Source organism: Physella acuta, unplaced genomic scaffold (assembly GCF_028476545.2).
Source record: "Physella acuta isolate Inbredline_101_S28 unplaced genomic scaffold, ASM2847654v3 ptg000283l, whole genome shotgun sequence".
Taxonomy (NCBI): domain Eukaryota; kingdom Metazoa; phylum Mollusca; class Gastropoda; family Physidae; genus Physella; species Physella acuta.
Window position 1 is genome coordinate 178,795 of NW_026731802.1, and position 25,206 is coordinate 204,000.

General features: G+C 42.0%; 2 protein-coding genes and 1 long non-coding RNA gene across 4 annotated transcripts; 1 reads left to right on the top strand and 2 right to left on the bottom strand.

Annotated features, from left to right (window-relative positions):
* Positions 1-621: 621 nt before the first annotated feature.
* Positions 622-12,394, bottom strand: LOC131939546 (uncharacterized). Its single transcript, XM_059297926.1, has 11 exons — positions 12,200-12,394; positions 11,270-11,474; positions 10,402-10,527; positions 10,164-10,258; positions 9,553-9,661; positions 8,624-8,709; positions 7,565-7,662; positions 7,227-7,356; positions 6,962-7,087; positions 5,923-6,023; positions 622-1,049 (listed from the first exon to the last, which is right to left on the bottom strand). The coding sequence occupies exons 1-11, from the start codon at positions 12,242-12,244 to the stop codon at positions 794-796; spliced, it is 1,377 nt and encodes a 458-aa protein (XP_059153909.1). The 5' UTR covers positions 12,245-12,394; the 3' UTR covers positions 622-793.
* LOC131939547 (uncharacterized) lies at positions 3,644-5,052 on the bottom strand. The gene is made up of 3 exons (XR_009386433.1): positions 4,592-5,052; positions 4,024-4,248; positions 3,644-3,932 (listed from the first exon to the last, which is right to left on the bottom strand). It is a non-coding gene; the product is annotated as an uncharacterized LOC131939547 (long non-coding RNA).
* Positions 12,395-13,706: 1,312 nt separating the features above from the next.
* LOC131939570 (protein yellow) lies at positions 13,707-23,567 on the top strand. 2 transcript variants are annotated; one of them, XM_059297965.1, is made up of 3 exons: positions 13,707-13,797; positions 21,448-21,654; positions 22,424-23,567. In XM_059297965.1, exons 2-3 carry the CDS (start codon positions 21,460-21,462, stop codon positions 23,558-23,560), a joined length of 1,332 nt encoding a protein of 443 aa, XP_059153948.1. In that variant the 5' UTR covers positions 13,707-13,797; positions 21,448-21,459; the 3' UTR covers positions 23,561-23,567. The 2 variants fall into 2 exon arrangements, with proteins under 2 accessions (XP_059153948.1, XP_059153947.1); XM_059297964.1 differs by having other exon boundaries at positions 13,719-13,909.
* The last annotated feature ends 1,639 nt before the right edge of the window (positions 23,568-25,206 follow it).

Genomic DNA, 25,206 nt, shown 5'->3' on the forward strand with positions numbered 1-25,206 from the left:
AAGGCAGGAAGTTTTTAAATTGTGGACAAATGTTTATCTCATGTGAGCACAAAATGTTTTTAAATTTTTTTTTTTAATTTTAGCACTTTTGGAATTTTTTAAGTCTTACATTTTACAAAAATGATTTTCATATAAAATTTTACTCGTTAACTTGAAAAAACTTAATCAGTTGTAACTACTTTTAAATTTACTAAAAATGGTACAGCTGATGGTGTAGTATATCCTCTATAAATATTCATGTTGTCCAAGTTTATCTGTATTAGAATTCTATTGAATGATTAAAAATTTAATCAATTAAATCTGACAAATTGTTTGAATTCTATTGGCTGATTAGTTCCCTCAGACAAGTTTGTAAGAATCCTGATCAAAGCCTACTTGTTTTTATAATAATTGTTTAAATTTGAACGATTTCTATGAAGTATAATCACACAATTTTATTTATTACTAAAAGAATAGCCAAAAACTTTGTTATGTAATTTAATGAATTTTTTTTTATTAACAATCAACACCTATAAACTAATGCTGTCAGGCATCAATGTAGTGTTGCCATTTTTTGACTATATTAAAAAAAAAGTGTTTTAAAAATGTGGTATGAACTTGTCTTTTCAAATAAAAACGTGCTAGAATTGAGGCTCTTTAATAATCCTAAGGGTTATTTTCTGATACAAAGGTTTTTTTTCAATTGGGATATTTAAAGTTTAAATGAGTAAGACAATATAATCTGAAACAAAAGAAAAATCAATATAATCTGAAACATAAGAAAAATCTATGCTGACTGTTACAGCAACCTGTTTCAAAACTTGAGAAACTTTTTGATGCGAGCCAATGAATTTTTCCTCTTTAACGAGTTACTAGAACTTTTCCTGCTGGCTTGGTTGGAAGGGGAGGAAACTTCTGTATTGGACGTGTTCCTGGTCAGGTAGGAGCTGTTGGATAGTGATGGGGAGGAGGGGTAGGTGTGGTCAGATGGGGCGTGCTGCTGCTCCTCCACACAGCTGTCCTGGCTCAAACCTGGAACTCTGAGCAATCTTTTGTTTTCATCATGGTCCCTGCAACACATGGAATGGGCTTAAGGTCCCTGCAACACATGGAATGGGCTTAAGGTCCCTGCAACACATGGAATGGGCTTAAGGTCCCTGCAACACATGGCATGGGCTTAAGGTCCCTGCAACACATGGAATGGGCTTAAGGATTGTGGTCCCTGCAACACATGGAATGGGCTTAATGTCCCTGCAACACATGGAATGGGCTTAAGGTCCCTACAACACATGGAATGGGCTTAAGGTCCCTGCAACACATGGAATGGGCTTAAGGTCCCTACAACACATGGAATGGGCTTAAGGATTGTGGTCCCTGCAACACATGGAATGGGCTTAAGGTCCTTGCAACACATGGAATGGGCTTAAGGAATGTTGTCCCTGCAACACATGGAATTGGCTTAAGGTCCCTGCAACACATGGAATGGGCTTAAGGATTGTGGTCCCTGCAACACACGGAATGGGCTTAAGGATTGTGGTCCCTGCAACACACGGAATGGGCTTAAGGATTGTGGTCCCTGCAACACATGGAATGGGCTTAAGGATTGTGGTCCCTGCAACACATGGAATGGGCTTAAGGATTGTGGTCCCTGCAACACATGGAATGGGCTTAAGGTCCCTGCAACACATGGAATGGGCTTAAGGTCCCTGCAACACATGGAATGGGCTTAAGGTCCCTGCAACACATGGAATGGGCTTAAGGTCCCTGCAACACATGGAATGGGCTTAAGGTCCCTGCAACACATGGAATGGGCTTAAGGTCCCTGCAACACATGGAATGGGCTTAAGGTCCCTGCAACACATGGAATGGGCTTAAGGTCCCTACAACATATGGAATGGGCTTAAGGTCCCTGCAACACATGGAATGGGCTTAAGGTCCCTGCAACACATGGAATGGGCTTAAGGTCCCTGCAACACATGGAATGGGCTTAAGGTCCCTGCAACACATGGAATGGGCTAAAGGTCCCTATAACACATGGAATGGGCTTAAGGTCCCTACAACACATGGAATGGGCTTAAGGTCCCTACAACACATGGAATTAGCTTAAGGTCCCTACAACACATGGAATGGGCTTAAGGTCCCTGCAACACATGGAATGGGCTTAAGGTCCCTGCAACACATGGAATGGGCTTAAGGTCCCTGCAACACATGGAATGGGCTTAAGGTCCCTATAACATATGGAATGGGCTTAAGGTCCCTGCAACACATGGAATGGGCTTAAGGTCCCTGCAACACATGGAATGGGCTAAAGGTCCCTATAACACATGGAATGGGCTTAAGGTCCCTACAACACATGGAATGGGCTTAAGGTCCCTACAACACATGGAATGGGCTTAAGGTCCCTACAACACATGGAATTAGCTTAAGGTCCCTACAACACATGGAATGGGCTTAAGGGGGCACTACACCGTACATACAAAAATTTACAAAAAAATTTTTTTTAAGAAAACAAACACATGTATTGCAGTTATAAAGATATTTTATATACTTTTAGACCAATGTGAATGTGTCTTCAGCGTTAGCCGATTAAAAAATACAGAAATAAATGATTTAGACATATCATGCTTCAATCTGTTTAACTCAATAACCATTTAATGTATTGACTTAAAACTTCTAATTTAAATAAAGGAGAGGATTCCTAACAGGAGAATAGAGAGACTTTTTGAATATATGACAAAATGTTGAAGTTACAAATTTTTTGTTTTTAGATTAAAATATTAACCATGAAATCAACTTTGAAATTCTCTAAAAACAAAACTACTCAAGATAACCTAAAAAAGTCTCTATTACTCTAACAGTAATTATGTTGTGTTTCTACTGTACAAATTTCATTGAAATCTAATAGACAGTATTTGAGATCATAAATTTTGAAGTTTTAAAACTGGTAAAAAAACAAAATTGTGAGAAAAAGGGGAAAACGTGTTTGAAAATGAAAAAAAACTGTTAAACACTCTTTATATCTTATCAAAAGCTTATCATATAGTTTAAGCAATGTATACAAGATACTATAATCAAAGTTTCAATCAAATCAAGCAATAATTAGTCTTGGTAATTAGGTTTAATGAGGTGCACCCCCTAAAAATAAATTGTAAATAAGAGTTATCAAAAATATTTTAAAAATTAATAAAAGCTTTTAAATCAAATAATATCCTAGTAAAAGCTTATTAAATAGTTTTAGTATGTACAGAAGTTACTATTATCATTTGGTTTCTGAAATTAAGGAGTAATTATTCTTGTAAATCAGGTTTTATAAATGTACCCCTGAACAAAAAACTTCAAAACAGGTCAAGTAAAATTTACAAAAAAATTGAATTAGCTTACAAAATAGCTACATAGAGGTACAGTATACAACTCTGAAAACATTTGCATATTACTAACATTACAAAAACAAAATAGTTACAGTAGGCCTAATCATTCTCTATTTAGAAAGCTGAAGAAAAATATGATGATCTGCCTTCAGCCTGAACTAGTTTCTGTTGGGCTATGGGTGAAATAACAGCCATCTTTCAGTATTACTAACTGTCATGTAATCCCATGATTGGGGCCATATGCCTAGATGCATGCAGAAAGACTTTCATTTGGGTTGAATCTATCATGTAACTGCTCAATATGGCATTTGTCGTCAGTTGCTAATAAACATTTTGGACAGCTTTGGCAACATGTTCTAAGATGAATGATGAACCTTTGTGAGATAGCGGTGTTGAATTATGTACCATGACACATTTGCCAGAAGCACCAGGAGGTTTTCCCTGTCTGTCAATCCTGGTGTGTGTCCTTTCATCTGTCAAAGGGACATGATTAGAAGGAGCTCCAACTTTCCACCTCAGTTCCCTGTACTGCCAGTCTTACTTGAAACTGCCTTCTTGAAGTAGGTCTGGAGATTTTTTCAGCTGCTGAAATGAGATTGAGACAATATACTGATCTATACATTCTAGCTATCAGAGTGATTTCAAGAATTCAAACAAGTTTGACAAATCCTAATACCTGCGTAAGACTTCCAATCTATCCACTCAGTGCATTACGGCGATTAGACTGCAGAAGCACTAAATTTTCTTTGCGATGGTTGGTGGAAGTAGTGTAGCTGCAACCGATGCATGTGCACTGAGATGCAGGTACTGTAGGTGCATCTAGTGCATCTGTGCAGTCCCAAGTGATGTGCATCAACCCTAGCAAGCTTGGCAGCACTAGCTTTGAGACTGCAGGCATTGACTGTAAAAATATTTAAAAATAATAAGGCATATTGTTATTTCTAGATCTATCTATTATTCTATTATAAACTATTGTTTGTATTTATAGACTCATATTTACCTATATAGATCTGGACTAGAATCTAAATTCTACTTCTAGATCTTGATCTAGGTTTTAGATTTAGAATCTCCAATCTAGATCTAAATCTAGTTCTAGATCTAGAATAGATCTAGATTCGAGATCTAGATCTAGAACGACTCATTATCGATAAGGAATAATAGTCCAAGTTTATTGATGAAAATACAATTAATAACTATATTTTAGAAAATAATTTCAGTAAAATAGTAATTAAATCAAATCTTACCGTAAAAAGAAGCCAACAAACAAAAAATATGCACTTATTTGATAAAAAAGAAGCACACAGGTTCGCAGATGTCGAGTAAAGGAAGTCATGCGCTGAGCAAAATAATAGCCCGTATCTCGGCAACGGCTTACATTTCGGTCATATGTCGCCTTGACATGAGCTAATTTTAGTAACTTACAACATGGCTTCGCCTGGTAACCAATGGGAATACAGCTTTTCTTATTTCCATCATGCATTCACCTCGCGATTTCTATTTTAGTATTTAAAACTAGGTCAATGTATTTAGGTTATTTAAATGAGGAATTGCAAGCCGGTCATTCTGATATACGGCTTGCTATGCTAGGTCGCTTAGTTAAGAATCGACAGGCATGTTTATGGAGGCCATTTTTCCGTAAATTTATATTTTTCCAGGCACACACACCTTCTTCAAATGCACAAATATGTATGAAAATGTCAATTTACAGTTAAAACGATAATGGCATTAGGTAAATAAGATGTTAATGTATAGAAATAAAAAATAAAAAAAAATCGAAAAAAAAAATAAAAATAAAATAAAAAATCAAGCTGAGTACGGTGTTGTAGCCCCTTAAGGTCCCTGCAACACATGGAATGGGCTTAAGGTCCCTGCAACACATGGAATGGGCTTAAGGTCCCTGCAACACATGGAATGGGCTTAAGGTCCCTATAACATATGGAATGGGCTTAAGGTCCCTGCAACACATGGAATGGGCTTAAGGTCCCTGCAACACATGGAATGGGCTTAAGGTCCCTACAACACATGGAATGGGCTTAAGGTCCCTGCAACACATGGAATGGGCTTAAGGTCCCTACAACACATGGAATGGGCTCAAGGTCCCTATAACATATGGAATGGGCTTAAGGTCCCTGCAACACATGGAATGGGCTTAAGGTCCCTACAACACATGGAATGGGCTCAAGGTCCCTATAACATATGGAATGGGCTTAAGGTCCCTGCAACACATGGAATGGGCTTAAGGTCCCTGCAACACATGGAATGGGCTTAAGGTCCCTGCAACACATGGAATGGGCTCAAGGTCCCTACAACACATGGAATGGGCTTAAGGATTGTGGTCCCTGCAACACATGGAATGGGCTTAAGGATTGTGGTCCCTGCAACACATGGAATGGGCTTAAGGATTGTGGTCCCTGCAACACATGGAATGGGCTCAAGGTCCCTGCAACACATGGAATGGGCTTAAGGTTTGAGGTCCCTGCAACACACACTATAGCAATTCTAAATGATCCAGCCATAGTAATGTTTATCATTGTAGCAGAAAACTAACTAATCCAGCCGGATAGCATGTATTCACCTGTATTCTAGTGCAATACTTTTTAGGGCCTTCTCTATCCGTTTCTCCTCCCAGTCTGTGTAGGACTGGCTTGGTGAGGGTGTTTGGGCACAGCTGCAGCCCTAAACAAAATTGGATTTTAGATTAACCTCTCAAACTGTAACCAACTAACTAGAACTAGATGATACATCAAGTATTGTAATACACATTACCTGGATGTGCCTTATATGACAAAAATGGGACATTTTCAACCCACCCAGAAGTAAATTGAAATACAAAGGCTAATTAGCTTCTGGATAATGACAACCACCTGTTAGTGTTATGACAGCCTTTAGTAAGTTAACTACACAAACAATGACTAAGCTCTAAGTCAACTGAACTAAGTAAATTCAAATTAAAACATTGTTCAATCCAGTAGTGATGGATAGTGTAAAATCTGAACATTAAGAGCATAAATAAAAAATAAGCGGGAGTGATCTACCCAAAACTTTCTTGAATATTCTTATATAACACTAAGAGAGATAACAACTGGGAATTTAGACGAGTTTTAATCAATTTTTCAATACTTAAACTTTTTAAAATAGAATAGAATCTCATACAAAAAAGAATTGCGTACCCAGCGAATGGCAAACAATATGTATAATAGTGCAGAATATTAGTACTTTATAAATTAATGCGTTTTCTGAGAAATCAGAAATATCATAAAGTACTACTTCCGGTCAACGGAAATGACTCAAAACTTCACTTTATTGGATCTTGTCAAACTCATTGTAAAAGTTGATTTCTAACATTATCATGTAGATCTAGTGACATGCTAACTACACTATAGTTTGGCATAATATTCAGTTGTTTTTTTAAAACATTGATCTAAATAGCAAATAAAGTTAATAGAAATCCTATATTTATAGACTACTATATGTTTTACATAGTATATTATAATATAGGCTACTTTAATTGCTATTGTAACATTCAGACTTAGGTCTAGCTGGAATCTAGATCTTATATCTTGACAATTATTTTGCATTGAGCATTAGCTGGTTTACTTAAAGTTTAGACTTACTTGTAGCCTGATTTTTTCCACCAGATAAGCCAAACCTTGAACTCCTATTTCATCTTTTAATCTTCTCAACATAGTGTAGTCAGCCAGGACTTTCATACCAAACTGGTGGCTGAGATACAACTCCACCTGTGTGCAGTGATGTACAACCTACACTACTGATTCTAATTTCTTACATGCTACCACTACATATTAATCTGAATATATTGTCACTATGACCAGAAGGGCTTGCTAATCTGGTTGGTAACTTCACTTAGATCTAGGCTACCTCTTTGGCTTCAACTCCTGGGGAGCCATCAACAAGGATATGCTCAGACCGTCTGCTCAAACGTTTCTCATCGTGATCCTCATCAGTGTCTTCACTTCGACCTGTTTTTTCCAAACGACGAAGCACATTCCTGAAATTGGCCTATATCATAAAAACCAGCACCGTCAAGATTTGTGTCATTTATAGATTTGTAAATAGATCTGTTATAGTTTATAGGTGTAGGCCCAAATAGTGTGAAATGTACAGTTGAATGTAATGAATTTCTCATATGTAGCTACAAACATGAGTCAAAAATGGATGTGATGTTTAGGGTTTGCCCTCTGAGTGTGAAACCTTACTTGAAATAGTTAATTTTATGCTTGATCTCTTTACTTCGAGTGGAATAAAAAAGTTTTGTCTGTAGTTCTTCATCATACCAAATCTTCTGGTTTTGAAGCTGCCAATACAAGAAATTATTACCAAAAGTCTATCATAGAATGCATTTATCATATTAAGATGACAAACAAAACTTCATGCACTTTCAAATAGGCCAGGAAGGTTTAATCATCATCTTTTCCCATTTGTGCCCAAGACAAATGGCGCAGATTTAGTAGAGTTCACCTACTTCAGAGACCTCTGCATATCAAGGGATAGTGTGGTCAGTACTATAACCAGCTGCCTATTTTCTCTATTCTGAGTTAGGTACCCATCAGAGCTGGGTGGACTCAGGGACATATTAACTTGAGACTTTTGGGTTAGCAGTCTAGCTGTTGACCACTAGGTTTAACCAAGCCATTAATGTTGTCCTGACCAAGCCATTAATGTTGTCCCAACCAAGCCATTAATGTTGTCCCGACCAAGCCATTAATGTTGTCCCGACCAAGCCATTAATGTTGTCCTGACCAAGCCATTAATGTTGTCCAGACCAAGCCATTAATGTTGTCCTGACCAAGCCATTAATGTTGTCCTGACCAAGCCATTAATGTTGTCCTGACCAAGCCATTAATGTTGTCCAGACCAAGCCATTAATGTTGTCCAGACCAAGCCATTAATGTTGTCCAGACCAAGCCATTAATGTTGTCCAGACCAAGCCATTATTGTTGTCCTGACTAAGCCATTAATGTTGTCCCGACCAAGCCATTAATGTTGTCCTGACCAAGCCATTAATGTTGTCCTGACCAAGCCATTAATGTTGTCCTGACCAAGCCATTAATGTTGTCCAGACCAAGCCATTAATGTTGTCCTGACCAAGCCATTAATGTTGTCCAGACCAAGCCATTAATGTTGTCCAGACCAAGCCATTAATGTTGTCCCGACCAAGCCATTAATGTTGTCCTGACCAGCAGATGAGGCACCAGTGGGCTGGGCAGACACGTCAGACTTCTGTGTTTGTACTAATGTGTTAGAGATGTGCTCACCACATCTTTAAAGTCACCAACTGTCTCCTCCAGGGCGTGTAGCTCGTCCATGTTGAGAAGAAATGCATTCATTTCTTTAGACACATCTGATCAGATTACATTTAATATAGTCATTTCTTTAGACACATCTGATCAGATTACATTTAATATAGTTATTTCTTTAGACATATCTTTGCCTACAATGTAGCAGTTCAAAACATTTGGCTACCCTGTAGCAGTACAAAACATTTGGCTACCCTGTAGAAGTACAAAACACTGGGCTACCCTGTAGCAGTACAAAACATTTGGCTACTCTGAGCAGTACAAAACATTTGGCTACCCTGTAGCAGTACAAAACATTTGGCTACCCTGTAGCAGTTCAAAACATTTGGCTACCCTGTAGCAGTACAAAACACTGGGCTACTCTGTAGCAGTACAAAACATTTGGCTACTCTGAGCAGTACAAAACATTTGGCTACCCTGTAGCAGTACAAAACATTTGGCTACCCTGTAGCAGTACAAAACATTTGGCTACTCTGAGCAGTACAAAACATTTGGCTACCCTGTAGCAGTACAAAACATTTGGCTACCCTGTAGCAGTACAAAACATTTGGCTACCCTGTAGCAGTTCAAAACATTTGGCTACCCTGTAGCAGTACAAAACACTGGGCTACTCTGTAGCAGTACAAAACATTTGGCTACTCTGAGCAGTACAAAACATTTGGCTACCCTGTAGCAGTACAAAACATTTGGCTACCCTGTAGCAGTACAAAACATTTGGCTACCCTGTAGCAGTACAAAACATTTGGCTACTCTGAGCAGTACAAAACATTGGGCTACTCTGTAGCAGTACAAAACATTGGGCTACCCTGTAGCAGTACAAAACATTTGGCTACTCTGAGCAGTACAAAACTGACAAAACATTTGGCTACTCTGCTAGTGGTACCAACCTAGATCAGGCGCGTCCCACTTGTGCCTCTCAGCCCTCGTCTCATCCGTCATGTCCTTGAGCAGGATCATGTCCAGGGCACAGTGGTCAGCCAGGATCTCGTGGAAGTTCTGGGGCAAACAGGAGCTTAGGTGGATGTGGTGCAAACAGGAGCTTAGGTGGATGTGGGGCCAACAGGAGCTTAGGTGGATGTGGGGCAAACAGGAGCTTAGGTGGATGAGGGGCCAACAGGAGCTTAGGTGGATGAGGGGCCAACAGGAGCTTAGGTGGATGAGGGGCCAACAGGAGCTTAGGTGGATGTGGGGCAAACAGGAGCTTAGGTGGATGAGGGGCCAACAGGAGCTTAGGTGGATGAGGGGCAAACAAGAGCTTAGGTGGATGTGGGGCAAACAGGAGCTTAGGTGGATGTGGGGCAAACAGGAGCTTAGGTGGATGTGGGGCAAACAGGAGCTTAGATGGATGTGGGGCAAACAGGTGCTTAGCTGGAAGTTCTAAGGCTTACTAGGTGGATGTTGTATTGTAGGAAAGGAAATGATGGTGCTGCTTAAGCAAGCTGGAAAGGATGATGATGATGTGTAGGTATGAAGTTGTGTTTAAATAATCTGCTGCTACCTCCAAATTTCTCATTTTCTCATTCTTTTCATCCAACAAATCTTTGAGCTTGGACAACTTCCTCTTGGCTGGAACTATCTCTTTCTCAAACAGAGCTAGAAATAATAGGGGGTAAAGGTCAAAGGGTCATGATACATTAACAATAATTGTGACATCAAACGTTGGTCTAAACATAATAGCCGGTAGCACACACAAACCTACCCCTGCAGTTCCTCTTCCCATGTGACCTGTGACCTACCTTTCTCGTCCTGCAGCTTGTGAATCCTCTGGTACTCTTTAAACTTAAGGCTCTGGGCTTCTTCCTTCTGCTTCTCCTCCTGTCCCAGATGTTTGCTTTTGGCTTCAACTGTTTGACGCGAGATATCTGCAGGTGAAAGGTCAAGGCGAGAATTAAACCCATTTCAACTAGTTTAAATCAGTTGACCTAGGCTGACAAACAAGCTGACCTACAGCTGACCAAGGCTGACAAACAAGCTGACCTACAGCTGACCTAGGCTGACAAACAAGCTGACCTACAGTTGACCTAGGCTGACAAACAAGCTGACCTACAGTTGACCTAGGCTGACAAACAAGCTGACCTACAGCTGACCTAGGCTGACAAACAAGCTGACCTACAGCTGACCAAGGCTGACAAACAAGCTGACCTACAGCTGACCTAGGCTGACAAACAAGCTGACCTACAGCTGACCTAGGCTGACAAACAAGCTGACCTACAGCTGACCTAGGCTGACAAACAAGCTGACCTACAGCTGACCAAGGCTGACAAACAAGCTGACCTACAGCTGACCAAGGCTGACAAACAAGCTGACCTACAGCTGACCTAGGCTGACAAACAAGCTGACCTACAGCTGACCTAGGCTGACAAACAAGCTGACCTACAGCTGACCTAGGCTGACAAACAAGCTGACCTACAGCTGACCTAGGCTGACAAACAAGCTGACCTACAGCTGACCTAGGCTGACAAACAAGCTGACCTACAGCTGACCTAGGCTGACAAACAAGCTGACCTACAGCTGACCTAGGCTGACAAACAAGCTGACCTACAGCTGACCTAGGCTGACAAACAAGCTGACCTACAGCTGACCTAGGCTGACAAACAAGCTGACCTAAAATGGCTTTGAGGTCAAGGACAGACTGTTTGGCCTTTTCCACTCGAATTTCTTTCTCCATGATGGCTGCCACGGCCTGCTCCAGACGATCCATCATGTCCTCCGCGCTCTTGGACATGGTCACATCACACACGCCCAACTGTGTCATTTGTGACCAGTAGGTCGACAGTTTTTTCAGCTGCTGACAGTAGTAGGTCATCACCTGGCATAGAACACAACAAGCTATCTGTGTCCCACAGGTAGTGACTAAAGTTGTCTATGTCCTACAGGTAGTGACTAAAGTTGTCTATGTCCTACAGGTAGTGACTAAAGTTGTCTATGTCCTACAGTTAGTGACTAAAGTTGTTTTTTGTCCTACAGGTAGTGACTAAAGACACTAAAGTTGTCTATGTCCTACAGTTAGTGACTAAAGTTGTCTATGTCCTACAGTTAGTGACTAAAGTTGTCTATGTCCTACAGTTAGTGACTAAAATTGTCTATGTTCTACAGGTAGTGACTAAAGTTGTCCTTGTCCCACAGATACTGACTACTAATTATTAATAAGATAGTCATCTATGATCTAGATCTCATATCTAGATCTAGGCCTAAATATAAATTCAAGACTACTCTTCTAATCTACATCTTGAGTCAATTCTTGAGTCTTCTACTTCTAGATTCTAGATCTAGATAGATCTAGATCTAGATCTAGTACTAAGTAGATCTAGACTGTGAGTCTTCTATTCTAGAGGATCTAGATCTAGCAGAAGCTTCTAGAATGAATGTTTTAGTTAGTTTAGTGATTAGTGTAGATCTAGTAAAGTTTAGTTATTTACATTTAGGCCTACTAGATCTATCTAGAATCTAGATCTAGAATCTAGATCTAGATTTCTATCTGTCATAGTTATAGTAAGTAAGTAGTAATGGCAGCTGGTGAGGCGTGCAAAGTACCTGATCCAAGTCTTTGGAAACGTTTAGATTACCAACCACAGCCATAGTGGAGTCTATGCATCAGCGTGAGGACGGTTTTTAAAATACAATGTAGATCTAGATCTACAAAAGTTTGAAAATAGACTGGTTCAGTTTGAAATCTGAGAGGAGAAACAAAATGGTGGACCACAATGACGTCACTAGTTTATGTGGACTGTTGCGCGTGGCGTCATTGTTAATGTTATGTTACATTTAGATTTAACAGATTCTAGATCTAGATTTTAGATCTGGAATCTAGATCTAGAAATCTAGATCTATATTCCTTGGATTATCTATCCAAGAAAAGCAACACACATTGTTTGAAGTTTTTTGAAATATAAGCATAATAATTTGTAGGTCTGAGGGCCTACTTATTCAAAATATAAACATGATGTGCACTGAATTGAAATAAAAACATGATAACTTGTAGGTTAAGTGAACACTGTGAACCCAGAGCTGATTAGCATGACCTCAAAATTGTGCCCGGTAAAAAAACAGGATGTGGATCTAACCCTTAGTAACACGCTTCTCAACGCTCACCCCCCACTCACAACACATTTCTGCCACTCCCGTAGCCAGTGTTTCTTCCAGACTTTTTTCTCCGGGGGGGCACTTGAAATCTTCGGGGGGGGGGGGGGGCGGTAAACTTTCTTCGGGGGGGCGGACACTGTTAAAAGTATATATTTTCTATATAAATTATATAAATTTCATTTCGTTCGGGGGGGCGGTAAAAAATTTTCGGGGGGGGGGGGGGGGGCTTCGCCCCCCCCGAAGAGATGCCTGGAAGAAACTCTGCCCGTAGCAGTGTGAGGTCTTAATTTAACCGAAGCAACATGCGAGTTGTGAGTGTTGTGTGACCCCTTTTAACTGAAGCATTGAGTGGTGTGTGACCCCTTTAACTGAAGCATTGAGTGTTGTGTGACCCCTTTAACTGAAGCATTGAGTGTTGTGTGACCCCTTTAACTGAAGCATTGAGTGTTGTGTGACCCCTTTAACTGAAGCATTGAGTGGTGTGTGATCCCTTTAACTGAAGCATTGAGTGTTGTGTGACCCCTTTAACTGAAGCATTGAGTGTTGTGTGACCCCTTTAACTGAAGCATTGAGTGTTGTGTGACCCCTTTAACTGAAGCATTGAGTGTTGTGTGACCCCTTTAACTGAAGCATTGAGTGGTGTGTGATCCCTTTAACTGAAGCATTGAGTGTTGTGTGACCCCTTTAACTGAAGCATTGAGTGTTGTGTGATCCCTTTAACTGAAGCATTGAGTGGTGTGTGACCATTTTATTTAACTGAAGCAACGTGTGAGTTTGTAACCAAAGATCAGTGAGGCTTTAAACACGGTTGTAAACGACCCCCCCCCTACACACACACACACACAATCTGTACTGAGTGAAATTATGAACGTTAGGCATATCTCCCCCACCCCCACTACATTTCCACCACCTTTAAAAAAGCGCGGAGTCATGAAACGGTGAGTTATCTCCCTGTAACTGCGGTAACCGGAACTTGCACATCAAAGCCTCAGCCTACAGGAGAAGGGGGGCACACCACGATCAACTTGTTTTTCACATTTCAGTCAGAGGTAGACTGTGTTGCACGTTGTTTTATTTTGGTTATTACAAGTAATGTTCAGGTTATTTTTGACAACAGGATAAAGTAGCGGTAGTAGGAACTGAGGGAATTCTGACAAGTTTGTATGTATCTCCAATCTTTATATTTATATATTGCCTATATATAATATATATGTATGTATATATATATATATATATATATATATATATATATATATATATATATATATATATATATATATATATGTATATATATATATATATATATATATATATATATATATATATATATATATATATATATATATATATATATATATATATATATATAAATTGGACAAACGACTTATTAATGGCTTCTCCTACAGAAAGTGTTATATAACTTTATATGGTTGTAATAGCAATAGCCCTACGGGTAATGACCTTCATATATATGTGTATATATATATATATATATATATATATATATATATATATATATATATATATATATATATATATATATATATATATATATATATATATATATATATATATATATATATATATATATATATATGTGACGAGCGAACATTTATCCTGCCGACAACGCCAATTGTAACGAGCCAACAGTTACCATGCTCGCAACGCCACATGTAATGAGACCTAATTGCCTGTAGTGCCACGTGGTAACGAGTTTAACCACTCATTCTAGACAACATTGACCACAGTATAGATACTCAAGATGCAGGTTCGCTATTGATCCTTTATTACATGAATCAAGAAATGCTTCATAATAACACAATAAATCAACAGGAATGCTTCTCAATAATAGTCTGAATCAACTGACCCCTAACAGTCCTTCACTAGGCTTCATATAACTGAATCCACATGTCTATAATCCTCCTTAACACAATACGGCTAACCCGTTCTATAACCGACTTGACATAGTCACACAGACTGACTGATCTAAGCGAGCGATGAAGATGGAAGAGAGCTCGCTGAAACGGGAAGAGAGAGAGCGAGTCCTGCCGTGCCCTCCTATTTATGCCTTGTATCCGTACTCGTCTCCGTACTTGTATTCCTCCGTAATCGATACTTGTACTCGATCTCCGACCACCAGTTGCGTAGTTCAAACGTACAGACCGTAAAATAACATCTGCGTCCTATCCATCAAAGCCGACAGGCCGTCTGAATACCGTTTCCCAAAATAGCACGCGCCGGCTTTGAGGTTGTTATCAGCCCGACCCAATAAGCCACCTGTTATCGGTTGCATCAGACCAACACTGTGTCTCGGCTCCTCGTTCGTTATCATTTGTAACTGGTAGTTAGGCCTACCCCAGTTACATCCACCCCTGCTTTTTTTGTGTGTTTTCAACCACAAACAACGCCTGGCAGGTGCACTCCTCCAAAGTCAATCGCACAGTCGTAAAAAAAATCTATTGTTCTACTCACTGTCCACGACGTTCCATTCGTATACGATTGACAGTTCTACCTATTTCACATATCAACTGTGTCTACACCATCTTTCTGAGACACAAAACAGTTCTAGAATTCACATCCACCCTTTCCATTTGGTGCCTTCACCAGTTCACTTCTATAGCTCTTTGAACAGTCTGTTTTCATACCAGCGCGACCATGAAAGAATTGATGGTTGCTGACAAAAAATTTCGTATTCCTTCTGTTCCTTAAACTTCTCCGCGGACCACTTATCTGATGGTCTACTGTCTCTCTGCTTCTGGAGGGACCGGGATCCTCATTGTTGCCGGTATCCTCCCCTTGCGTATCGCTGTTGTTCTGTTGATGGTGATATGGTTCCGGAATGGGTATGTGAATTTCCGTTATAACTTCCGGTTCCCTAATTGTCTTGGGTTTCTCTGTGTGTAACTGCTCTTCTTGCCTATTCCAATATTTCTTTAATTGAGCAATATTCGCCCACCGATCCGGTTTGGCGTGATCGATGGGTCTTATCTTAAAGGGGCCACCTGCTGCTTTAGGCATCTCCACGACTTGCCATATCTCCTGTCCCCAGAGATCGTGGATTTTGTTTCTGCCTAACGGGTGGCTACGCAGTAATACCCTGTCATTCAGTTTGAGTGGCGGGTCCTTCGTCTGTATCGGCGGTTCCCTTCGCCGAGATTCATGTTCTAGTCTTTCCTGTACTACCCTGTACATTTCTCTAATTCTTCTCCTATGTTCATTCACATATTCCAGTGCGGTGTATGAGCCAGTCATACTCTCCCTTTTTCCTAAGAACAAATCAAGAGGGAGTCGAGCCTCTCGTCCGAACAGCAACATGTATGGCGAAAAGCCGGTTGTGGCATGTGGTGTGCAGTTGTATAGATATACCAACTCTGGGAGAAAATCAGGCCAACGTTTTTTCTGTTCAGGTTCTAGCGTACGCAGCAAATCATGCATGCTGCGGTTGAACCGTTCACACTGTCCGTTTCCTTTCGGATTAAATGTGGTTGTTCTAGATTTGTTGATCCCGTAGTGGTTGCACAGTTGGTTAATTACTTCTGACTCAAAGGCCCTTCCTTGGTCAGAGTGTAATTGTCTTGGTATGCCATATTTGATGAACCAATGTTCTAATAATACCTTTGCCACTGTTTTGGCAGTCTGATCTCGTGTGGGCACCGCCACAGTCCATTTGGTGAATACATCAGTCATTACCAACACATGTTCCGTCCCATCCGATGATTGCTCCAACGACGTAAAGTCCATCGCCACAATCTCTAGTGGTTTTGTCGCTAGTAGGTGTCCTGATGGCTGTCTCATTTTGACAACTGGCATTTTCGCATGCTGACACCTCACACAAGCCTCACAATGGCGTTTGACCTCCATTTCCATATTGGGCCAGTAACACCTCCGTCGTAATATTTTGTGCGTCCTGTCCTGACCCTGGTGTCCTGCCCTGTCATGTGCCAACCTTAGCCCTTCTTCTCGTAATTGTCCCGGCACCACCACCTGGTGTATTGTGCCATCAATTTGGTCATGAATTCTCCGCATGAGAACACCATCCTTTATACTGAGACGGTTCCACTGACTCAGTATTTTCTTTGTTTCTCGACCAAATTGTTCTCTTTCCCTTCTTCCTGGGAATTTTTGTTCCTGGACGTGTTTCAATAGCGGTTGTAAGCCACTATCCGTTCTCTGGGCATCTCTTATCTTTTTGTGATTAAGGCAAATAAAATCACCACTGTCCATATGTTCGGGTTCCGTGGATATGTGCTCCACCCCGGTCTGCCCGTTTTGCATCACTTGTACCCCATGAGGGATATCTGTTGACGCTCTGACCTCACATATTCCTGTCAGTGTTTCTTCCTCATCACCCGGTCTCTCGTAAGGATTCCTTGATAAGGCGTCCGCATTGCCATTGGACCGCCCCGGGCGATACTTTATCTCTAGGTCAAAGAGTGCCAATTCTGCTGCCCATCGCTGTTCGATGGATCCCAACTTTGCTGTCTTTAGGTGACTCAAGGGGTTATTGTCAGTGTATACCACACATTTAGCACCTAATAAATAGTCCCTGAATTTTTCCGTCACAGCCCATTTTAATGTCAAAAGTTCTAGTTTCATGGCGCTGTAATTTGTCATGTTCCTCTCTGATCCCTTCAGAGCTCGACTTGCATACGCAATAACCCTGAAACCTTGCTTTTGTTGTTGTGATAGCACAGCTCCCAGACCTTTAGAGCTGGCGTCAATTTCTAACCGAAATGGTTTGTCAAAGTCCGCGTATCCCAATATCGGTGCCTCTGTCAAGGCCTTTTTCAAGAGTTTAAACGAGTTCCGGCATTCATCAGTCCATAGTTCACCTATCAGTTTTGTTTTACCTTTCTTTTTCTCCTTACTGTGTTTCTTTGTCATTTTGTTTACCAAGTCATGCAATGGTGCGGCAATTTTTGCAAAACCCGGCACAAATTTTCTATAATAGGAAGCAAAGCCCAAGAATGACCTGACCTCTACCGTAGTTGTTGGTTGTTTCCATTCTTTAACAGCTGCAATTTTATCTGGGTCAGTGGCAATGCCATCCGACGAAATCACGTAACCCAAAAAATGTACCGATTTCAAACCAAAGCAGCATTTGTCTGGGTTCAGCTTTACTCCTATCTCCCTAAGACGGAGAAACACTTGTTCTAATCTTTTTAGATGGTCCTCCCAAGTTTTTGAGTAAACTAGAATATCATCCAAATACACCAACATTATTTGAAATAGAAAGTCACTCATAGCACTCTGCATTACTCGCTGGAATGTAGCAGGTGCATTAGTTAGACCAAACGGCATACGGGTCCACTCGTACAGTCCCAGTGGAGAAATAAATGCCGTTTTATGTTGATCGTTGGGGTGCATGGCCACTTGGTGGTAGCCACTAGCCAAATCCAAGGTAGAAAAAAATCTTGCTCCCCCCAACGCATCAAGACATTCATCAATACGAGGCAAGGGGAATGCATCCCTTCTTGTGATATTGTTCAATTTCCGGTAATCACAACACAGTCTTATCTCCCCTGACTTCTTTTTTACCACTACAATCGGTGCCGCATACGGGCTTGTACTAGTTGTAATAATTCCCTTTTCTAGTAGATCATTCAGGTGTGCCTTCACCGCCGAGTAGTGACTCGGTGGTAATCTTCGATAAGGTTGCGCCACCGGCTTGTCTTGTAGTAAGGGTATCTGGTGTTTGATTACTTCCGTGTACCCCAAATCACCCTCATACGAGGCAAATATATCACTGTATTTATTCAGCAATTCATTTAGTTTTGGGTCCTCAGTTTCCGGGAATGTATATGATCGGCCATCTTCTTTCTTCACCTCGGCCGTCACATTGACCGACCTAATTGTTACTTCATTACTACTGGTATTGATCAGTTCGATGCACTGTGCCGACCTTTGTACCTCGACGTTCTGTGGTACTCCTACCAGAGTGTTAGGCGGTATAAAAATTTCTTCATCCAAAACATTAGCTACCAACCCTTGAACTAGTCCGTTTTCCGCTGATGTGTATGTCCGCAGTAACACGACGCCTGTCCTCAGTGCGGCGCCACATGGTTCTACCATCACATCACCATTCACGCTTCTATCACCAATTTGTAATGTGATTGCCTTGACCGTGTTTGCCGGGACTGCTGTCCTTCCTCTGGTCTTGGCAAACCTGGCCAACTTGGATCCCCGACCTGGTGTGGTCGATCCGACAATATTTGTAAGAAATTCTGGCAACTGGCCAAGAATATTCATGCCCAACAGGCAAGGTATATTTGACACATTTGTCTCTAGGTTGTGTTTCGTAACGAACACCCCAACCTGCTTCAACCTATGTCCTGCCACCACGACATCCGCCAGAAAATAACCACAGTATGGAATGGTTAGTCCATTAGCCGCCGTCAGGCACATGCATGTGTCAGACCTCAACCTATGGTCTTTTCCTTTCATCCATTTGGTGTAAAAATTTTCCGTGATTGTCGTCACCTGGGAGCCTGTATCCACAATTGCCTTCACCGCGATGTCCCCAATCGTAATCACCATTTCGGGACAGACTCCCATCATTTTGCTTCTTGGGCCATAACCTCGCCCCTCTGTAGCCTGGCCCTGCCTTACAGAGGACGACCGTTTCCCTGGCAGTACCGTGCCATATGTCCGGGTTGTGAACAAGACAAACAAATTGGTCGACCGTCTGCCGTCCATTGGAGTGATGGCTTGGCAGGACGCGGCCGTCCAACCCGTCCCTGTTTTGTACCGTTCTTTTCCTGATTCTCAGCTGTTGACCTGCTTTCCAACCACTTCAAGCGTTGGTCAACCTTCTCTAGGTGGGCCAACAGTTGAGCCATCATGGTCTCCATCGTGTCGGCCCCTGTGGGTGGGGATTGTCTCTGTTCAGGCACAGAGACTTTGTCCACCGAACAGTTCGATTGGTCCTCATCCTCGGACCTGCGGATCGCTGAGTTCCTGACCTGAAGGAAGGTCAACTGCTGGTCTCTGTGGACCTCCTCTTTCAACTCTCTCCTTAAGATCGGGGTTGCTAGCCCCTCGATGAAATGGTCCCTCAGTAGGCGTACATCAATGTCCGGTGATTTGCCCTTTACCAAATCAAAGGCCCTGTTCATCCTGAGTGAGTACTCCATCACACTCTCCGCCATTCTCTGCTTTAAGCCCACGAATCCCGATAGCAGTTGCACTCCCGACCGTCTCTCCCCAAAGGTCTCCATAATCAGATCCAGCACCTTATCTGGATCTGATTGGACGGTCCTATCGTGGCACTTAACCTCTGCCCTAACCGTTTCACCTATACTACCCATCAGCAGTCTTAATCTTTCCTCTGGTGACATATGTCTCGAGGCCCAGGCCGCTTTGACCTCTTCACTGAACCTGTTGGTTAAAGTTGGATCTCCGTCCCCGTAAAATTTGTTAATATGGGACTCTCTGGGTAGGACCACTATATGGGTCTGCTTCTCGTCCAGAGTAGACATTTTCTTCCTTAAGTACTAAAAAAAAAGAGTTCTTTCTTACCGTGTGTGTATGAAAAATTTTTCCTCGTTCCTCAATTTTCACAGTTCCTGAATGTCCGAATTCACACACACACTAAACACAGTTATGCACAAGGTTGACTATAGGTGCCTTAAACGGCAAGTCTAGTTGAATTCATCCTGATCGCAGCGCCAATTGTGACGAGCGAACATTTATCCTGCCGACAACGCCAATTGTAACGAGCCAACAGTTACCATGCTCGCAACGCCACATGTAATGAGACCTAATTGCCTGTAGTGCCACGTGGTAACGAGTTTAACCACTCATTCTAGACAACATTGACCACAGTATAGATACTCAAGATGCAGGTTCGCTATTGATCCTTTATTACATGAATCAAGAAATGCTTCATAATAACACAATAAATCAACAGGAATGCTTCTCAATAATAGTCTGAATCAACTGACCCCTAACAGTCCTTCACTAGGCTTCATATAACTGAATCCACATGTCTATAATCCTCCTTAACACAATACGGCTAACCCGTTCTATAACCGACTTGACATAGTCACACAGACTGACTGATCTAAGCGAGCGATGAAGATGGAAGAGAGCTCGCTGAAACGGGAAGAGAGAGAGCGAGTCCTGCCGTGCCCTCCTATTTATGCCTTGTATCCGTACTCGTCTCCGTACTTGTATTCCTCCGTAATCGATACTTGTACTCGATCTCCGACCACCAGTTGCGTAGTTCAAACGTACAGACCGTAAAATAACATCTGCGTCCTATCCATCAAAGCCGACAGGCCGTCTGAATACCGTTTCCCAAAATAGCACGCGCCGGCTTTGAGGTTGTTATCAGCCCGACCCAATAAGCCACCTGTTATCGGTTGCATCAGACCAACACTGTGTCTCGGCTCCTCGTTCGTTATCATTTGTAACTGGTAGTTAGGCCTACCCCAGTTACATATATATATATATATATATATATATATATATATATGTATATATATATAGTTAAATATACATACATATAGGTATGCATGTATACATTTAGATATAGATAGATATACATATAGGTATACATTTAGATATAGATAAATAGATAAGATTCGATTAGACCGACCGACAGACAGACCGACCGACAGACAGACAGCTAGATAGAGAGATCGCTAGATGGTACAATTAAAAGTCAACCATCTAATGGGCTGAAACATTTTTGGCAGCATTTTCCCGCCATGAGGCTAGTCATTGTCCTGATGTGTGTCCTCCACACGAGGAAGGACATAGGGTCCGCTCAGAAGGTAGGACATCAGGAGCTGGTCCACGAATGGACGTCCGTGACGTTTGACTGGCCGTCAGAGGGCGCTGAGCAGGAGGCGCGACGTGATGGCTCGTACGTCCCGGAGAGGAATCTCATAGCAGGGATAGAGGTCAGTGCTTACACACGCTTACGTAGAGGTCAGTGCTTACACACGCTTACACAGAGGTCAGTGCTTACACACGCTTACGTAGAGGTCAGTGCTTACACACGCTTACACAGAGGTCAGTGCTTACACACGCTTACACAGAGGTCACTTTTTACACACGCTTACATAGAAGTCAGTGTCTACACACGCTTACACAGAGGTCAGTGCTTACATGCGCTTACACATGTCAGTGATTGCACAAGCTTACAGAGGTTAGTTCACACACACGCTTACATATAGGTTAATACTTACACGCGATTACATAATGACCAGCACACACACATATATATGCTTACATAAAGCCTAGCTGACAAATACATGCATTCAAACACATTTGGTCCGCACTGACACACACATATACTTACATACACATGCCACACGCTGCATTCCTCTTGCCCTCCCCTAATTGTACCCACAAAACGCACCCCCCCCCCTCGACAGTCAACTACTTGTCAAGGATCTAAATTTCTTTATCTCAAAACTTGTGAGTTCTTGCCCTTGTTTGTTGGAAGTCTGGAAGGTACACACGCCACTGGTGTACACACGTGTGCTAGGTGTACAAGACACAGGTGTACAAGGTGTACAAGACACGGGTGTACAAGAGACGGCTGTACACAGTAGTTACATGACATAGAGTTTACATGACACTGAAGAAATAGGACAATGACCTTTATATGTCAAATAGGACAAAGATCTTTACAGCTGACAAAGGGCAATGATCTTTATTTTCCAGGTCTACAAGGGCGACATCTATCTGTCTATTCCAAGATGGAGGTGGACATCGGGTCAACCAGCAACCTTGGTCAAGGTCGTCAATGTTGGGGGCGTGGCCAAACTCCGGCCATACCCCGACTGGGCATCCCAGAGGCAGGGCGACTGTCGCGCGCTGCAGTTTGTCCTGGGGGTCAAGGTCGACCCCAGCACCGGGCTCCTGTATGTGTTGGACACGGGACGGGTCGGCCTGGCCGGCAACGTCAGCTCGCGGCCGTTAAATCTCTGCCAACCCAAGATCGTCGTGTTTGACCTCAACAGGGGGACCAAGGTCAAGGATTACCTGCTGCCCCAGGGTGTGGCGGACAGGACGTCGAGCTTCCTGGATGACCTTGTGCTGGACCGCGTGGACGGCAAGGTCAGGTACGCCTACATGAGCGACATCCTGCTTAACCGGATCGCCGTGTTCGACTTTCAGACAGAGACCGGCCATTACATCCAAGACCCGTCCATGGAGCCAGAAGTGGGCGGTGCCGACAAGATTCGCATCAACGGCAAGGATTATTCCTTCGCTATGGGCATAGATGGGATCGCCATCTCGCCGGACTGCCGGTTCGTCTACTACAGCCCGCTCGCCGGCTTCGGTCTCTACCAGATCCCCACCTCAACACTACGCAGTGCTCAAAAGCCGGAAAACACCGGCATCCGGCGGGTGGGGAGAAGGATTACACAGTCCGGAGGTATCGCCATGGGCTCTAAGCACCTCTACTACACGGCGCTTGGACTTAGCGGTGTGTACCGCTGGGATGCGCAGACCGACATGCGCACACAGCAGCGAGGTATCGATACTGTTCACATGAGCAAGCAGGATCGTGTGGTGAGCTCTGACGTCACGATGCAGTGGCCAGACGGGCTAGCCATAGACTCGGACGGCTGGCTCTGGTTCGTGTCCAACCGGCTCCACCTGTTCATGACTGACCAGATGGACTTCTCCGGGCAGGACGGGACCAACATGAGGGTGTGGAAGGTCTACATCAACGACACGTGGGGCCGGGCAAATGCTGCGTCGGCTCTAGCCACCCCTGGCCCCGCTTGCCTGGTGGCGTCAACATATTTTGTCCTTCAGCTGTCTCGGTTAATAAACTTGGTTGCTCACTAACACGGTTCTTTAGTCTTCAAGTTGTTTTATGCATATTGTTTACATAAGCCACGCCAAAAAGTTAACCCCCGCCACCCTAAAATAAATAAATAAAGCCGGAGTGATCTCACCTACTCTCTCGAATATTCTTATATTTTATATAACACTACGGGGATGGCAACTCGGTATACAGACATGATTTTTAATCAATTTTTTTTCAAAACTAAATTTTTAAAAAATAGAATAGAATCTCGTAGAAAAAAAGAATTGCGCACCAAATGAACAGCAAACAACTTGTGTAATAGTGTGGAACATTAGTACTTTATAAAGAAAAGCTTAACTAATTTTTAAATAGTTAATTAATTATCTAATTAAGTAGCATTTTATGTCACAATACATTGTCTTCGTGTCTTGAACTACGTGAAAAGTTAAAAATAACTCGGTCCGGTAGAAGTGTTCGAAATTTTGTTCGCAATTTTTTTTTCGACCGTGACGGACACAGAGGAATCAAGTTAAAAATAAATTCATGTACGTCTTTTATAATAAATCGGAAATAGCATAAAGTACTACTTCCGGCCAACGAAAATTATTCAAAGCGAGCCGACCCGCTGCGTATCATACGCCGCTATTTAGTTGTTTTTTTTCTACTTTTCAGTAATTTATAATTTGTGAATTCGACAGTACCAATGCTGCCATTGAAAATATTTGCTTAAAAACACTAACCCCCCCCCCCCCCCCCCCCCACGTGAAAGCAGCCTCCTCTTAGTTACCTCCTCTAAGTTTAAAATCGTTTCAAACTAAATTATCTGCCCCTAATAGCCGTCACCAAATCCGTCTCTATGATTGTAAAATGTAAACAGAGTGAACACCGCTCACCAGATCATGTGGGGGTGGGGTGGAGGTGGTAGTGATAGTGATAGAGAGAAAGAGAGGGGACTGCAAGGAGGCGCTTGCAGCTTGTTTTCTAACTGATCCCAGAAGAGAATTATATATATAGATTTTATAGAAAACAGGCAATTAGATCTTTTACTTATATGAAAAATTTCGTCTTTATAGGAAACCGTACTCAAGTTATAGATGTTATGTTATGTCTTGTTAGTGATACATTACGTCCCTTTTATTGTGTATTTTATGGTTACGTCCCTTTTATTGTGTATTTTATGGTTACGTCCCTTGCATTGTGTATATTATGGCTACGTCCCTTGTATTGTGTATTTTATGGTTACGCCCCTTGAGTGTTTACCGGGTAACTTATGTTAATTAACTGCAGACAGACCCAGAGACCCAAGTCATGTGGTCTATGCTGTCTAGTGTAATACAATATCAAGGTTAACTGAAGAAACTGTGTCTGTTGTAGTAAATGTAACAATAGGCTTTTGAAAAACCGAAAGAAGAATAAGTTTCAATTCCGGGTACCGGAAATCACTGAAAAGTTGAGAAAGAACTGCAAATTTGTTATAATATACGAAATCTCATCAACCTAGCTGTAACTTAACATGTTCACAGATAGACGGACACACACACATGCAGACATAGGGACAAAATTGCAAAACAAAGTTTTTTCCGACTCTGTGAGTAGACGTTTGTGAAAATCACTATTTCGATTTTTTGCACGATTACAAGACTTCCTCTATTCTTCGTATAAGAGAAAGTAAAGAGGATTTAAA

Bases quoted from the DNA above. Each gene is read 5' to 3' on its own strand.
- LOC131939546 (XM_059297926.1), bottom strand. From the start codon at position 12,244: ATGGCTGTGGTTGGTAATCTAAACGTTTCCAAAGACTTGGATCAG. The intron at 10,259-10,401 runs GTAGGTCACAGG...TATTATTTCTAG, and splicing joins CAAGCTGCAGGACGAGAAAG to CTCTGTTTGAGAAAGAGATA. The intron at 1,050-5,922 runs GTGAATACATGC...CATGTGTTGCAG, and splicing joins AGTATTGCACTAGAATACAG to GGACCATGATGAAAACAAAA.
- LOC131939570 (XM_059297965.1), top strand. From the start codon at position 21,460: ATGAGGCTAGTCATTGTCCTGATGTGTGTCCTCCACACGAGGAAGGAC. The intron at 21,655-22,423 runs GTCAGTGCTTAC...TTTATTTTCCAG, and splicing joins ATCTCATAGCAGGGATAGAG to GTCTACAAGGGCGACATCTA.